At 46.5% G+C, this 16,935-nt stretch overlaps 1 protein-coding gene across 2 annotated transcripts; it reads left to right on the top strand.

The window, feature by feature from the left end:
* Window positions 1-224: 224 nt before the first annotated feature.
* Window positions 225-16,885, top strand: si:ch73-212j7.1 (centrosomal protein of 170 kDa protein B). 2 transcript variants are annotated; one of them, XM_041064728.1, is made up of 18 exons: window positions 225-329; window positions 913-1,002; window positions 1,497-1,575; window positions 1,665-1,723; window positions 1,964-2,081; window positions 2,531-2,632; window positions 3,046-3,573; window positions 3,808-4,889; window positions 5,407-5,583; window positions 5,796-5,913; window positions 6,392-8,119; window positions 9,230-9,455; window positions 9,567-9,723; window positions 11,056-11,193; window positions 12,198-12,286; window positions 12,550-12,643; window positions 12,743-12,794; window positions 12,963-16,885. In XM_041064728.1, the coding sequence occupies exons 1-18, from the start codon at window positions 225-227 to the stop codon at window positions 13,157-13,159; spliced, it is 5,139 nt and encodes a 1,712-aa protein (XP_040920662.1). In that variant the 3' UTR covers window positions 13,160-16,885. The 2 variants fall into 2 exon arrangements, with proteins under 2 accessions (XP_040920662.1, XP_040920661.1); XM_041064727.1 differs by lacking the exons at window positions 225-329; window positions 913-1,002; window positions 11,056-11,193 and having other exon boundaries at window positions 1,545-1,723.
* The last annotated feature ends 50 nt before the right edge of the window (window positions 16,886-16,935 follow it).

The following is a 16,935-nucleotide window of genomic DNA, read 5'->3' as shown; positions in this document are numbered from 1 at the left end:
CAAACTTTTACTGAAGTAAGAGTTGGAAACAGGACGTCAACTTGTCCCCTAGGATTTCTACACAGTGGTACTGAGACGTCTCTCTCTGTCTCTCTGTCTGTCTCTCTGTCTTTCTTTGGTGTTTCCTGGTGAAACACAGTCTAACACGATCATGTTCTTCCCTCGCTCTGTGTCTGGCCTCCATTTCCCAGGATGCTCTGGGGTTTCCCAGCAGGCCTGTGAAGATGAGTGTGACATCATGGTTCCTGGTGAGCAGCTCGGGCACTCGACACCGCCTCCCCAAGGAGATGATCTTTGTGGGACGAGAGGACTGTGAGCTTATGCTGCAGGTGAGACGGACTGCAGACAGGTGAGACAGACTACAGACAGGTGAGATGGACTGCAGGCAGGTGAGATGGACTGCAGACAGGCGAGGTGCAGCTGAGACGGACTGTAGACAGGTGAGACGGACTGCAGGCAGGTGAGACAGACTACAGACAGGTGAGACGGACTGCAGGCAGCTGAGACGGACTGTAGACAGGTGAGATGGACTGCAGGCAGGTGAGACAGACTACAGACAGGTGAGATGGACTGCAGGCAGGTGAGACGGACTGCAGGCAGGTGAGACAGACTGCAGACAGGTGAAGTGCAGCTGAGATGGACTGCAGGCAGGTGAGACGGACTGCAGTCAGGTGAGACGGACTGCAGGCAGGTGAGACAGACTGCAGACAGGAGAGGTGCAGCTGAGATGGACTGCAGGCAGGTGAGACGGACTGCAGGCAGGTGAGACGGACTGCAGACAGGTGAGATGGACTGCAGGCAGGTGAGGTGGTCGAATGTTCTGTTGGTAGTTTTGTGGTAGGAAGAGTGGAGCAGATTTTCAAATTAAGAGTGAGATTTGGATGTGTGCCTCCTCCCTCTCTGTGTCCTCAGTCCCGCAGTGTGGACAAACAACACGCTGTAATCAACTACAACCCAGCGACTGATGAACACCTGGTCAAAGATCTGGGCAGCCTGAACGGGGTGAGACAGGAAAACACTACACAACAAACAACCCAACAACACAACAAACAAAACGACTCCACAGCAAACATCAGCAATGATCCTGTTGGTGGTGGCAGGTGATAACAGGTGATAACAGGACACGCAGATCGTGTTGTTAACTGAACAAATACAAATAGAACAAATAATTTATCAACATGAATTTTCTTCTTTATTAAAAATCACTTTAGTTTGAAATAAATAAAAAATGAGATTTAACTCATTTATCAAAAGTTCAAAGTGAATAAAACTGTTTTATTTTGTTTCTTACTTTTCTGGGTTTTTTTTTTCTTTTGGCACATCTGGGCTTCCATACCTGAGCTATCACTGTGATCCTGCTGAACAGCATTAACACAACGGTTATTAACACAACAAACAACAACCTCCATGTCAGAGGACAGTTCAAAGGACAGTTCAGAGGACAGCAGCAGTGTCTTTGAACGTTCATTTCACGTCGTCTGTTTTTGTCTCTGCAGACGTTTGTGAATGACCTGAGGATTCCTGATCAGACATACATCACCCTCAAACTGTCCGACATCATCCGCTTCGGATACGATATCCTTCAGACACCGTGTGTGTGTGTTGGTTTATTTATTTGTGTTTGTTTTTAATGATTTCATTCGTTTTCTTAACTTTTTCTCCACATTCTCATGTTTACGTCCTCGAGAAAAGTCAACACAAAGTCCCAGAGGAGGCTCTGAAGGTCAGTTTTTGTGTGTGTGTGTGTGTGTGTGTGAGCAGTCACAGTTTGTTACTGTACCGTTCTGGTTAGTTTTCTCCAGCTTTACATTCAGGCAGTGCTCAGCAGAGGTGAGAGCACCTCAGGTATCAGGTGCTGCTGCTGCAACTGTCAGTGATGAAGATTGGATGATGGAGGCTCGTACACACACCTTTTCTGACATCCTGTCAGCTGTGATCAGGTGTGTGCTGTCTGTTGTTTCAGCATGAGAAGTACAGCAGTCAGCTGCAGATGAGTCTGAGAGCGTCGGAGGGGAAGAAGACGGAGCCGGAGGATCGAACGAGAGCCGAGAAAACTCCGAGCACCAAGAGTCTGACGCAGGGTACGACACGAGGACAGAACACGCTGACACGGGACGAGTTCCACGTCAGCCTGACAGGAAGTGATGCAGGAGGAGCCACTCACTGAGTCATAAACAGTATTATACTGTTACTGTACTGCAGTAAACTGCAGACAGAGAGCAGAAGGTTAAAACTGCCACCGTAACAAGCAGTGACCCCTGCAGGTCACTTTTGTGGCTCATCAAAGGAAAAAACCTCAGCATTAAATATGATTACACATACATTTTATTTTGAAAGGCTGACATTTTCCTGTGTGGTGTTCAGTGTCAGAGGTTACTGTGGGACGTTGTGACTCCGTCTCTGTGGTTAATACTTTGTGACAAACTGCTGTGCTGGTGCTGATCCTGAGGTTTCAGTGATGTTCAGCTGATTTCAGAGTCGACCTGCTGCCGAACAGTTTAGACAGAAAGTAACGCGCTGTGTGTTTCAGAGGCTCCGGTGTCTCGGCCCACTCCTCTGTACGGCCAGCCGTCCTGGTGGGGAGAGGAGGATTATGGGAGTAAAGTTCAGACCAGTGATGAGCCGCATCCAGGTAAAAAAAAAAAAAAGGACAGTTATCATCTAACAGTGTTTTCTGTCACGAGTTCACGTTTTAAGTCCGTTTGAATCCGACTCTCATGAAGAGAACGTGTTCGCGTTAAAGTTCAGCCGCAGATTAAATGACGTCTGAGAATCTGAGAGAATTTTTACTTTGAAATGATCAGATTGTTTAATGAATGTGAATGAGTTCATGCACTGACTTTACACAGCAGATTTATTATTATTATTATGATGCTGCTGCTGTTGTTGATCATGTTTTGCTCTTTGTTTTAACCTGGTTTCAGTTGTTTACTCTGATGTGAATGTAAATAACAAACATGAGAATAATAGATTAAATGTGAAATGTTTTTAAAGATTAAAGCAGAAATGTGTCTGTTGTGCTGTTGTTATTTCTGTTTTCGACAGAAGCACAGAAGGACCCTTCGTCTGTGGATCCAGATTTTTCCGGATCTCTGTCAGACTCTCAGTCGAAGACTGTCTTCCCTTCATACCACCGTGAACCCAGCTACTTCGAGATCCCCACCAAGGACTTCCAGCACACCAAGACCTCGGGGGCAGAGCTTCACGAGATCCCCACCAAGGACACGGACACATCCGCAGCACCGCCCTCCCCACCCACCCTGACCCCACCCACCCTGACCCCACCTGTGGTTCAGAGCCACGCCTCCTTCACCATCGAGTTTGACGACTGCATGCCTGGAAAGATCAAGATCAAAGACCACGTCACCAAGTTCTCCACTCGCCAGAGGAAACAGCAGGCTCCTCCCTCGAAGATGACCATCACGGCTGCACCTGCCGAGGTGATGTCAGCAGAGAGCAAGGTGGCTGATTGGTTGGTCCACAGTGATGTCAGCATGATGAGGAGACGTCCAACTTGTGAAGATGTTTATAGCACCAAGAGTGACCTCGCCATGAACATCAAGACCCTCAAAGGTCAGAGTCTTCCCTGGTGTCTGCGTCAGTGCTGACTGCAGAGATCAGCCACCGTCAGTGTTGAGTTTATTTCTATTTGTGGTAGATTTGTTTTGGTCTACTCTCTGTGGTGGTGGCACCTTATGATGGTCCACGAGCCCAGAGTCAGTGGAACTAACAGCACTTCACTTCACAGGCAGTCATCTGCTGCTCATATCAAACACTGATTAATGTTTGTTTTATTTCCGTTGTAAGGTCACCACCATGAGGATGGAACCCAGAGCGACTCAGAAGACCCGGTTCTCAAAGGAAGGAGTAAATCCCACCACTCCATCCAATCAGAGCAGTCCGAGGCGTCACTGCAGACCATCCAGTCGGGTCAGTCTGTCCATGCTCAGCCACCTGTTCCAACACAGAAGCTCCACCAGCCACTGCAGTACTCTCTGCCCAGGCCGGCTCCAGCTTCACCTGTGGCCCCTGAACGGCCTCTGTCCCAGAGCCCTCCTCAGGCTCCGTCCCCGACTACAGAAACACCCAAGCAAGGGCCCCCTGAGCATCTCACCCAGCAGGCCTTCATCATCGAGTTCTTCGATGATAACCCGCGTAAAAAACGCTCACAGTCCTTCACACACAACCCTGCTCACGCTGACTCGTACTCCGCCCTGAAGGCCAAGCTGGAGCGGCGGAAAGGCGGCGAAAGGCCGGCATCCGTCCATGGCCACATCCCTCCCACCCAGCAGGTGACGGTTCCTTTGAAGGGTCAGGGCAACACCGGACCCCAGAGATCAAGCTCTCTGAAGAGAGAGAAGACAGAGGGGGAAGCAGCCTCGTCAAGTTCCTCCTCTCGCTCTTCCTCAGGCATCATCATCAGACCCTTTGGCAGCGTTGGGAAGAAGTCTAAGCTCGCTCAGGAGTTCGCTGCTGAATTTCTTAAGGATTCGAATCAACAGGACTCTTCCCAGACAAGGGAGAAGATGTCACCTCCACCAATGTCTGCACCGCCGGTGATGGTGTCACCTCCTCAAGCAAGGATTCCCTCCCCACAAGAACCGCCAACAATGTCTTCAGTCTCCTACCCCTCCTCTCCCTTACAGCCTCCAGCAATGTCAAGGTCCTCCATTTCCGCTAATGCTGGAAAGACCACTTCTCCGATCCACTCCTCTGGACCTCACATGTCTTCAGTGCTGGCCCCGGGCACCCGTGCAGGAGACACAAAAGGTTCCCAGAGGATGGTGAGGAATGAGGAGGATGACAGTCTGAGTGATGCTGGGACCTACACCATCGAGACAGAGTCACAGGACAAAGAGGTGGAGGAGGCTCGCAACATGATCGATCAGGTAAAGTCACAGTGACTGTAAAGTAAGACCCCGAGTGTTTTTAGCTACACAGGTTCTTGTGTGCAGCAGCATTCACGGTTCCTACTGTTGCTGGAAAAATCCTTTTTAGTCCTGAGCTGTGGTGGATTGAGAAAATCTTGTGTAAAATTTGGTTTGTGTTGAGAGAGAGAGAGAGAGAGAGAGAGAGAGAACAACGAAGATAAAGAACTTACATTGTTCAGAGAATCTTTGTTGAGAGAAGCAGAAATATAAGGCCACAGTGTTATAATAAGACCAACCAGCCTTTGTGCTGGACTCCACCACTTCGCCACCACCTTCCTGAATCGGGCAGTCCACAATAAGATTGTCAATATGAACAGATGAGGACCCTTGTGACTCAGAACTGGACTCAGACATGTTTATAGGAACAGTGTATTTTAAATTGCTGTAAGGATGCATGAAACCTCTTGTCCTTCTTGCTCCTTCCTGTTGCCATGGTCCTGCCCCCCCTCCTCATGCATGCCCTGTGCTCTGACAGGTGTTTGGTGTCCTCGACTCTCCAGAGTACAGTGGTGTGAACACAGGAGTGTATAGACCTGTAATAAATGATGGCAAGGATGAGCAAGCTAACCTGCCTAGTGATGGTAGCACTGTGGACCCGTTGCATGGTTTTATCCCAGCTGCTATCAGCGGCCCCCCAACAGGCCCCATACAGGTAAAAACCACTGGAAAACTGAATCAGAACCTGGAATAACACCTGTATAGCATGTTCTGATCCCTGTGCATGCAGACTCACTCGTATTCCCTCAGTTTCTGCTCTTACATATTTCAATCTGTCAAGTCATGTTGGCCTCTTTGGTCCTACATTTACATTATCTGGTAATGTTGTTCATCATTCTTTTGTAATGTTCATCATCCGTTTTCTAGGTTCCAGCTGCTCAACCAGCAGGTCTGGAAGGACCTAAGTGGGTTTCCCGTTGGGCCAGTCTGGCAGATAGCTATGCTGAACCTGGTTCCACTCCACCTCAAGGGGAATGTCTAGAAGGTGCTGTTAAACTTCTGCTTTGTCAGCGTTTTGTCAGAAAACAACAGAAACGTGATGTGTTAGGGGCCGGGCATCCGACCTCTGGTCTTTATGACCCTATTTCCACCTGGTATTGACATGAGATCTATATCTGGACATATTTTCTGGATGATAACTTCTGATCACATGTGCTGATGTGCTGTTAGCCCCTGGTAATATTACAAATTTTTGTTATCTCAGTTTTGCCTGCATTGTTTCTGGACAACCACATGTGGTCTGACTGATCCAATTCTATAATATTCACACTGGTATAAAGAAACACAATCTCACAGTGCCGTAGTGCACCCCTTACACTCCACATGGTTTCAATCGATCAATAGATCATGTGGACTCACAATCTTAGGCTAAGAACTGGGACCAAAAATATTTATTACCAAAAATGCTAAACAAGAGTTACAGACAACAGAAGACATGCTAAGATGTAAATTTGTTTTTGTAGATTTGCACTTCATGAGCCGCTCAGTGGGGAATTACAGTTACGACAACTCTGAATCAGAGTCCAGCCACAGCTCCAGGACAAGAAGGCTGCTGCCCCAGGTGCCTCCAGAAAAGCTGGAGAGTATTGCCCCAAGTATCCTGATTCGCCATGAATCTTACCAAGGCCAGGAACCCCTGGACAGAATCTCCATCACTCCCCGCCCACAGGACTCCACCCAGCGCCTGTCTGTTCAGGATGACGTGGACCCAGACAGCCTGAGTGATGCCAGCCGCTCAGATGATGGACTTGTTCTGGAAAAGACAAAGAAAAATCAGGTCAGGACCGGAGCTGTTTCTCCAGGAGTCGCTGGTCTTCAGTTTAAAGGTCAGGAGAAGGTGTCTGCATCCACCAAATCCACCTCCTTCTACATCGGTTCAGAGGACCATCCAGGCAAACCTGAACAGGCTCGTAGCCCACTACAGTCTGAAAGGACACGTGACCTTCCAGCAAAAAGTCCCCCAACCACTGTCCTGATCCGACACCTGAGTGGACATGAACCCAGGAGGACAGGTGTCAAACCCAACAGCTCTGCTCCAAACCTCCAAACACAAGACAAGGATTCTGTCCCACATAAGGACAGCTGCATGTCATCCTTTGTCCGGCAGGAGAGCTTCACCAAAGATCAGCCCAGCGACACCATCCAGATGAAGAAACTTCCTCACATCTCCAGCCACCCATCCATCAGAGACATGGAGCAGAGGAGGGAGAGCATCCAGGACGCACAGTCCTTCCTTCAGAAGGCAGAGGGAACTTTGTCTTCTCTGGATGCCAAGTTTCCCTCATCAGGTTCAGGTCGCAGCTCAAAGAAAGGAGGCTCCTCCAGTCACATGGACGACTCTCTGTCTGGTGAGTCAGATGTGGACACAGCAAGTACTGTGAGCCAAGTGAGTAGTAAGAATGCTCCACTCAGCACAGCTTCTAAAAAGCGTCCCACAATGAGCAGTCTTCAGAAAGAGAAGTCCTCTTCCAGCCCATCCATCCAAGAAAAGGGACGGCAGCTCACTGCCCGCGAACGGCTTTCTGAGAAACGGCGAAGCCAAGCAACTGCTGATGCATCAAGTAAGGCAGAGACAGCAAAGCGCTTCCAGATGCGCCGCAGTGCAGGGAACCGTGGCTCTCTGGATCTGTCTGAGGGCCAGCAGGGCTCTGGTCCACACTGGACTGAAACTACATCATCTGACCATGAAACTTCTCGTCCGTCCAGCCGCAGCAAGAAGCTCATCACCCCTCTACAGAAAGAAGACAATGGAAAGACCAAGACAGTGACTCAGCAGGTTCTGACACGATCCAACAGCCTGTCTGCACCAAGGCCAACCCGAGCATCCATGCTTCGTCGAGCGCGACTGGGTGAGGCCTCAGACAATGAAGGTACTGAGACTGACCGGGCCTCCCAGAACTCTGACAATATCACTGCACCAGCCAAAATGTCTGCAGAGGGCAAGAAGCTGTCCAGGCTGGACATCTTAGCAATGCCCAGGAAGAGGACGGGCTCCTTCACAGCTCCCAGTGATAACGAAACATCCTCCACTGGCCGGTCTGTTGTCTCCAGTCGGAACACCGAGTCTGCCGCCACCACCAGGAAGACATCGGTGGGCGACGCCCGGCAGGCAGCTACCAGAGGGGGTGGAACTCCAGGGAAGCAACCACTGACCCGTACCCGGTCCAGCGGAGCCAAGTACCCCAGCACTGGTGAGTCCTGACGCTTGTGTTTTCAGTTTTTAGAAATCCAAAATCTCCATAACTATCCATTGTCCTCCTCTTCATCAACAAGTGGTTACCTGTAAATTTTGCTGATCTTGGAGGAGGAACAGAGCTTGGTTCTGCTGTTACTGAGGTTTTCAAGTACTATTCATTTCAAGGGGTTTGCTTTACATGGTCTCACCCTTTTCACCAAGGATTTGCTAACATGTTAGCAAACAGATTGGTCAGTTTTAATCCAATCACAGTACACTAAAATTTCAAACTAAAGCTGAAGACATGACTATTTAAGTTGTAAACCTGTGTGATCAAAGAAAAAGATGATTCCGACTGATAAACATACGGCTCTACCTCTATGTCTGCTACAAACAGGCACCCAACCACTCAGAGGCATACCACCGCCATGCGGCACTTCCAGTTTTCATCAGTGATGGTGTAACAGCTAAGCATTGTGAGGCTTTGTGTTAGTATTCTGTTGGAAAAGACTTGTGCCCTTTCTCTCGTTGCGGATCACATCAGATTTCAGTCTTTGGTGGGTTACTGCTGTCGAGCCTGTGGAGTCTGCTGCTGTTACCATGGAAACACAGTTTCTTTTCCATCATCGTCAGTCATGTCTGGAATTAGGATGTGACTGTGCTTCAGTGTATAATCCACATCCCAGCTGTAACTAAGGCCAAATGCCAAAGCAACATGATGGTGGATTCATTGTTGGAAATTCTCTGTTGGTCTCAGCAGCCGTTGCTACGGAGAAGTTGTATCATATTCAGAACAAAATTCAGTTTTATTCAGCTCCTGATTTGATGCAGAATCAAAGTGAATAAATTCAAATGCCTGAATTTATTCAACAAATTCCTTAAAGGTCAACTTTTAACAGTCTGAAGCTCTCTGGATGATTGGACACCTGTGTTCTCTCAGAGTCACAGCTGACTTCAGTCCTTTGACCTTTGACTTTTTTAAATAAATGAAATGAATGAATGATTTTTTTTTTATCTGTCTTGTTGTTTGACCTGATGATTGAACCAGGAGAGTTTCTCTTCTATCACAGTGTGGAAATGATCCAGAGTCTGCTGGTGAAATGAATCTGCATCTGAATATTGACAGGTTCCCGTCGCAGACAGAAGGGCTCAGACTTCTCCTCATCCTCTGAGGAAGAATACGAAACCAATTCCGGAACTCCCAAAGCCAAACGCTCCTCCCATCCCTCCACCTCTGCCCATCGGACGGCCGCCACTCGATCCAAGTCTGTCTCCCTGGAGACGGAGGACGAGGACCAGAACGAGGTTGACCCCTACCAGAACTGGTCCACGCATAGCGCAGAGATAGCCAAGTAAAAAAACACAATCAAATATCTACATGTACATTTAATCCAAAGCGTCAGTCTTTGGTACCAGGCCACTCAAACCTCCATGCTTACCATTTGTTTGTGTTTCCCATCCAGGCTCAGTCAGGACTTGGCCAAAGATCTTGCCATCCTGGCAAAAGAAATCCATGATGTTGCTGGGGATGGAGACTCACCGAGCTCTGGCATGGGCACCACCACGTCACCCAGCTCACTGCCCAACACGCCAGCCTCCACCATCTCTGCCAGGGAGGAGGTGAGCCATGAACCACCAAACACGCCCCACACCACCACAACCACCAACTCCTAAAACTGGGAACACACTACATGACTAATTGACTTCATTATATGTCTCGTCCATAACTAATGATTTTCAAAATGGGGGGAGATGAAGCCGTCTCTATGGAGATGGTTGGTGTTGCCCTGTTCTGTGCAAGTTGACTTATTTTTAAATTCTTCCAGTGTGTTCCCAGTTTAAATCTGAGTTTTTTTATAATCTCTGCTTTTCGTAGTTTTAATTATCGTCCCTATTGATTATTACACTCAAAGTTTCCAAACATAAGACGTGAGCTGAGAGGAAAAGTCTGCAGTTGAATTTCAGGTTGCAGGTTGATTGACAAGCCTTCATCATGCTTTGGATTCTCATGATCCATTTCTCTGTTCTGCTGCACAGACGCCATCTTATTCATACTTACGTGGGGTTCGACCATCTCAGGTGTTTAACTGTGACTCATCACTCCTCTTGCACTGTGATTGGTTCTTCTCCACCGCCATCCCGCCCCTCCCATCACTGACCCCAACACTCCCCTCTCATTGGTGTTGGATTGCTCAGAAGCACGTTTGATTTTTTTCATTTTGAAATTTATCGGATTATGTGGTTCTGCTATGGAAGATTATTAACGATGAAACTGCTGAATCAGCACAAAACAAACCTCAGCTGGAATCAGTCTGCAAGGCCAAGGATTTAAGTGCTGGTACAAGCAGTTGCACCAGTACAACTGTACCCAGCACTACTTTACCTGTCCCTGCCCCATCTTACTATATCCAACCAGGCTCTGACCCAGCTCCACCCTAGACTACACCTCTACCCAAACCAAGTCTAACCTGCCTGCTCCTCTGAGCTCCACTCTACCTGAGCCAGCTCGACCCTGCTCTGCCTTTGAAACCTTTACATCTAACATCTGCCCTGTTTGCCCTGACATCTTGATTTCCAGACTGGTCCTTGCCCAGATTTGTTTTGTGTTCTCTCAGTAGTTAAGTTGTTAATACGCTTCCATTGCCCTGCACCACTAATGAACTGGTTTTACTGGTTTTGGAACAGTTCATGGAGCTGTAGCTGGTGACCAGTAGGGTCCTCCTGCACTCCCACATCTCCCTGTTGTTGTTGGTTCGCTGTATCCCAGCAGTACTAAAATTCACTGCATACACTGTTGGCCTCCACCATTGCAGCTGCATGTTTGACCCGGTGCATGCGTTCACGGAGCACCACCATCACCGGCCGGCTGCTCGCTGGTAACGAATGCTCACTTGATAATGAATATTCAGAGGTTGGATCACCGGAGACAGACTCCCTCTACTCTCTTTCCAGCTGGTCCAACATATCCCTGAGGCCAGTTTAAACTACCAGAAGGTTCCTCCAGGTTCAGCTGCCGTCTCGGATCTGGACACAAACATGAATGAGCCGGAGTCCGGTTCTAAGCAGCGTCGTCCGTGGAACCGTGAAGAGGTCACTGTCTAATCCCACTGAGGCTACGTTCACGCTGCAGCTCAGCTCAGCTCAGAGTGCCACAAACCTGAACTTTACTTTCTAATATGACACAAGATCAGTTTAGTCCGAGTGAACAAACCGTCTGTTGGATTCAGGTGATGGCTGTGGATGGAGGCCTGAGGCGTTTACTGATGATTCTGTCAAATTCTGAAACCTCTGAAACACGTGACGAGTTCCAAAGACTGAAAAACAGTTGAAAAAGCGACACAAAATTTAAAATATATTCTGGTAACAAGAGTTTAATAAATTATTAATTTAATTGAATTATTGGACAATAATCAATACAACATCATAACTAAAACAGTTTCATGTTTATTAATGTTTTAATTTTAATGTAACAAACAAAACTTGAACTCTAACTATCCAGTAATCAGCTGACTGACTCAGTCTTACCCGATCAGAGGAGCTGATGCTTTCAGCGTTGCAGTAACGTGGACTCCAGTCCTGCTTCAGTTGTACAAATCAAACTTATCGTCCAGCTTCTTAACTCGCATTTAGCAACTCAGCTTGGTTTTGTGCAGTTGTGGCTGGCAAGTATGAGCATGTTGTTAGCTAGCTAGCTTCTTGCTGGTTAGTTTGTCAGTGACTGTTTTCCACCAGATCCACTGAGTATTTAGACGCTCACCAGGTTCAGGAGAATCTAAAGAGAATGACACTTTGATTAAAAACATCATGACTTCACCATCTTTAGGCCCCGCCCTTTACAAGGTAAATAGAACAACAGCAAACCTACATAAATAAATGAAATGTTATGAGAAGAAATTCAGAGTTGTACCTGAATAAATTGCAGTGTGAACGTAGCCAAAACTCTACAGTTCCCAATGACACTTGCTGCAGTTAGTTTTGGTGTGCTGGGAAAACAGGAAGTAAAGTGCTGCTCATGTCAGTGCTGATGTCACATCACAGACCACCTCTCTCAGTTCATTGTGCTCTTTGCTTTGTCTCTGAATGAACTCTTTCAGGTGATTCTGGACAACCTGATGCTGAATCCAGTGTCTCAGCTGTCTCAGGCCATCCGGGAAAATACAGAGCAGCTGGCTGAAAAAATGAAGTAAGGAGGCCCTTGATAACATCCTACAGCAGCAGTTTGTCTCTACATCTGCTGCCGCTCTGATTTCACAGTGTTTAGACACACCTGAGATTTTATTGGGGCTTTTCAGAAAAATAGTTTTTGCGGTATTTAAAGTGAGTCCAGCGTAACATTAATCAGATGAGTTTAGTTGAGGCGGTAAAATGTTTCCTGTATACAAGTCTTTTGGACCTGTTGACGTAGCTGCTTTACTTTGTACCGACCCTGTTGTATGTTTCTCTCAGGGTTTTGTTTCAGAACAAGGCAGAGGTCTGGGAGGAGATCGAGGCAAAGATCAACGCTGAGAACGAAGTCCCCATCCTAAAAACCTCCAACAAGGTTCTCCTGAAATCTCAGTGGTTATTTTTAAAAATCAAATCAGGTTTTCATGTGAGTGCAGCTGGAACCTTCTGTCTTCTTTTCTGTTTCATGTCACAGGAAATTACCTCCATTTTGAAAGAGCTGAGAAGAGTCCAGAGGCAGCTTGAAGGTACAAGCGAATTTGGTTTTGCATATTTTAGCAAAGTTTTACCAAACTGTTTTTTGCATAATCTGGGGAATAAGAGAAAGACAGTTATTAATTATAAGCCCCAGGATTTTTTGTATCTGAGAACTTACCAGAAGTAGATTCATTAATGTCCTCTTCTTCTTGCCGTAGTAATAAACACCATCGTGGAGCCTGGTGGGAGCCTTCAGACTTCATCCATTGGGACGCCGTCTCTCGGTCCAACTCGACCGTCTTCAAGGGAGAAGAAACCCACCTCCAAACCTCGTGGTGCCCCCCCCACCGCCAACGCCAATGAAAGCACCAAACGGCCACCTCGTGGACCCAACGGTGCCCACTACATGGCCTGAGCAGGCTACCGTAGCACCTCTGGATAGTAATTGTGCATCCACACCCCCAGCAGCCACAAATCCCTGCCTCTGTCTGAGGCTCAGTTTGATGATGCAGCATTGGAAGATGTAGCTCAAAATTATAGTTAACCTGTGGTTTAAAATAGCAGGAAAACGTATTTGAAAAAATGTTTTGGAAGCTTCATCGGCCACAGGCCTTTGACAAACTCTTGATCTGCTGTGACTTGTTGCTGTGATATTTACGCTTCTGCCAAAGGTCTACATATAATCTGTCCTGAGTTTGGTGGCCATCTCTTACTAATCACACATAATGTGATGTGTTATCGGACCAGTGGTGACATTCAGATGGTTTCTGTTCAGTTTCATTTGTCTGAAAAATGAAGTAACAGCAGCTGATTTTTCTGTTTGTAGAAATGTGCTGGTGGTGTGGATGCACTGACACTGTCCAAAACAAACCTCTCATCTGTGTCCAGTGATCCCATCAGTAAGAACAAACGCATTTTGAGTGGCAACTATATAACTACGTAGAACTGCTTCCACATCGCACAAGCTCAACAAAATTTAGTCGAAGCTGCACAAAGAAGCAGCTTCTTGCGCCGCAGTAGTCCGTGGGTGATGTACAAACATATATTGATAAACTTTGTGCTTTGATAATCTGTTGTTGCGTTGCATTTGAACAGATAATAGATCGTGTCTCTCGCGAAGGTCGTTTCAGTTTCTTTGTCCATATTTAAGAGAAGTTGCAGGTTTCTGCTCGTCAGAAGGTCCCGTGCTGCTTTGACGCTTCGGCCTTAAAGACAGAATGAAACATCTCAAATCGTCTGTGAAAGTAAAAACGATGTAATGTTCTATTTTACTGAATGTTCCTGAGCTCTGTTGCCTGTCCTGCGACGGTCAGGAAACTTTTTGTCCCATGTTTTTGCCATTTCGCTGTGATTGTGCGATAACTGTGATATTGCTTCAGGTTCGCTGTCGCTGAATGTTGGAGAGTGTTCGGTGAAATGTGTGTCGACCTCAGACAAATCAGCATAACGTTAGAGATGATGTCAGTATTTGCTCTCAGTTCATAGCCAGCGTTAGCATGAACAGCTGTTTGCTTTCCAGTCTAAAAGAAACGCTGCGAGTTCAGCATCAGACTTCAGTCCTTCGCTCACTGAGCTGCCTGCAGAGGTGGAGCAACCCTGGTTCTTCATCCTCTCAGGCAGGACTGAGGGCAGACTGGACACTACACTGCCTCTTGAGGTACAAAGTGGTATTGCAAGGTGGGGACTTGCTGGGGTTAGCTGGTTAGCATGCTAATCTCAGTAGATATTTCTGCATATACACTGACATTTTTGACATGTTGGGTTGCATTTTTGTAAAACCTGTTAACGCTGGCCCGCGTGGCCCCGGCCTGATTATTAATCGAGGTGAAAACGTGCTTTTGTTTTGGTTTCAGATGTTTTAGAGGCAGAAACGTTGCAGGTTAATCAGTTAAACTATAAGATAAATTAAAACCTCTAAATGTTGCAGATAGGACTTGATTCATTGAAGAAGAAGAAATCGTTGATGTTGTTTTGTTATTATGACTCAGCATCTCCTATTTAGGAGATGCTGAGTCATTGTTTTAATCAGAACCACCTTGCTGTTGTGTTGAGACGTCAAAGTTTTCTGCCTTTTCTTTAAGTTTGAACTGACATGATAAAAGGAATGCTCGTTAGCAGAGGTCAGAGGTCAGGCTGTTAATAACCGCAGACTTTAGAAATTATATTTAGATTTTACATGTTCACATTCAAAGCAGCACCATCAGGTCAGAGTTCCCAAAGTCCACTTCTATCAAAAGCTGAAGAGATATTTGGTGTCAGCTCCTAACAGGCTGTATGTAACATTACCTGCTCTCAGTCAGCTCACTGTTGTTTTCCAGAGCTTTCAACCACATCACACAGCATTCACAGGCTGTTCGGGGGTTACCGTCTCCCCCACTGTAAAACCAGCTGGACTTTGACGGTGATGCAGTTGTCACCTCTGGAAAAAAACTAATTTGGATTATTTCTTTTTCAAGCTCAGTAGCTTCCAGACTCATTAGCTAAATTATGTTTGACCTTCCTTTATAAACACATGTAGAAGAGTGCTATATGAATAAAGCATTTACATTTGTACCTTATGGAAACATCACCTGCTCTGCAAAGGCTGGGAGATGAAGTGAAATACCTGTAGAGTGTGTGTATGTGTGCGTATGTGTGTGTTTGTGTGTGTGTTGGAGAGCTGTAGTCGTTTGTGTTTTCCTTCCTCTGTGTGTTACAGTAGCCGGGGCCTCCGTGTGGACGGTGCTGTACGGATGGAAGCTGGATGGTGACATCCTGATCGTAGATGTCCAGGATGTGTTTAGCCTAGCTTAGCACAAAGACTGGAAGCAGGGGGAGGTCTGCTCAGGTGCTTTTGAATCTGATGCCCTTAGTTTGGTCTGACAGGCACAGCTTTCCTCTCACTGGGTTGGTTTGTTTCAGTAAACAGCATGAAACATGCAGATCACACAGAAGTGGAGCTGTTGGAAGGTGGATGAAGCAAGGCGAAAGTTTCCCCCTGCCTCCAGTGTCTGTGCTATGCTAGGCTAACTGGACATAGAGGTGAAGAGCATTTCACTGAACTGTTGCTGTAAAGTGTTGCTGGAGAAACAGAGTATTTTAGGCTTTTATTTTGTAAAGTGCATGTTTCCTGTAGCTTGAGGCAGGTGAGAGCTGGAGGCCAGTTCACCGAATGTGCACTTTTTCATTTGGCTCTTATTTTGCTGTCAGTATGTGTTCGTGCTCTGCAGCCAATGAGAATGTATTAATTTATCACCTGCCCACAACACAAACCTGATTGGCTGTTGCTGTGATGATGTAACTGCTGCTGCTACGGGTGACTGGTGGTTTGGGCTACCTGCAGTTTCTGTTTTACTTTTGTTGCAGTGCATGAGGAGCTGCAGAGGCTGAGCAGACGAAGCAAACCGAGCTGAGGATCAAACCTTTTTTATTGGTTCCATCGGGTGAAGATCTTTTCTAACCAATGAATTATTTATTGGGTTCAAATGATTTACAGATATCTGGACTCTCATGTGTTCATCATCAACAGGATTTCTTTGTATCACCACGTCATTTGTAATAAACTGATTTCATGCACTCTGCTGTATGATGTCATCATGCAAAGCAGCGGTTTGTGATGTTATAAACGTGTTTTTCAACCTCGAACACGAAATTTAAATTCTTTGAAATGTGACTGAGACAAAACATTTGATTATTTTGACACACATTTACCAAACAAATACTTGGGACTGACTGACCTCTGACCTTTAACCTTTGACCTTTTATTAATGAAAGGCTAACATTTCATACTGCAGACCTGATGACTTAGGACAAGTACTCGTGAGAACATCTAACTGCAGTATTACTGAACAGGAACACGAAGGAGACGCCATGAAAACGTTACTGATGAAGAAAGAACTTCCTCTGAGAGTTTTCTTAAAACTTGAATGAAACCGAAGCGTCTTCCTGTTGGAATATCACGTAACATCATGGCTGCAGCACGTGTGGTTTAAATAATGAGTCAGCAGCTTTGATCAGTGTCCATCACCTGATCCTTCTTCTGTTGTGTGTGTGGCAGCAAACTTCACTGATAGACAGGACTCTTCCATGAATATGTTATTAACTGCTTAATAATTGGTTCAGATTCTGTCGTCTGCAAATGAATTCATGGATGTGAATCCTCGGTAACGACCTCAGGAATCCATACGTACAGAGAACGAACAAATGAAGTTC

This window comes from Toxotes jaculatrix, chromosome 19, assembly GCF_017976425.1.
Source record: "Toxotes jaculatrix isolate fToxJac2 chromosome 19, fToxJac2.pri, whole genome shotgun sequence".
NCBI classification, from domain to species: Eukaryota; Metazoa; Chordata; class Actinopteri; family Toxotidae; genus Toxotes; species Toxotes jaculatrix.
The sequence above is the reverse complement of the archived record's forward strand: the minus strand, read 5'-3'. Positions and strand labels throughout refer to the sequence as shown.

Excerpts from the sequence above, each read along its gene's own strand:
- si:ch73-212j7.1 (XM_041064728.1), top strand. The coding sequence starts at position 225 with ATGAGTGTGACATCATGGTTCCTGGTGAGCAGCTCGGGCACTCGACAC. Across the intron at positions 1,003-1,496 it reads ATCTGGGCAGCCTGAACGGG|ACGTTTGTGAATGACCTGAG; the intron begins GTGAGACAGGAA and ends TTGTCTCTGCAG. Across the intron at positions 12,795-12,962 it reads AGTCCAGAGGCAGCTTGAAG|TAATAAACACCATCGTGGAG; the intron begins GTACAAGCGAAT and ends TTCTTGCCGTAG.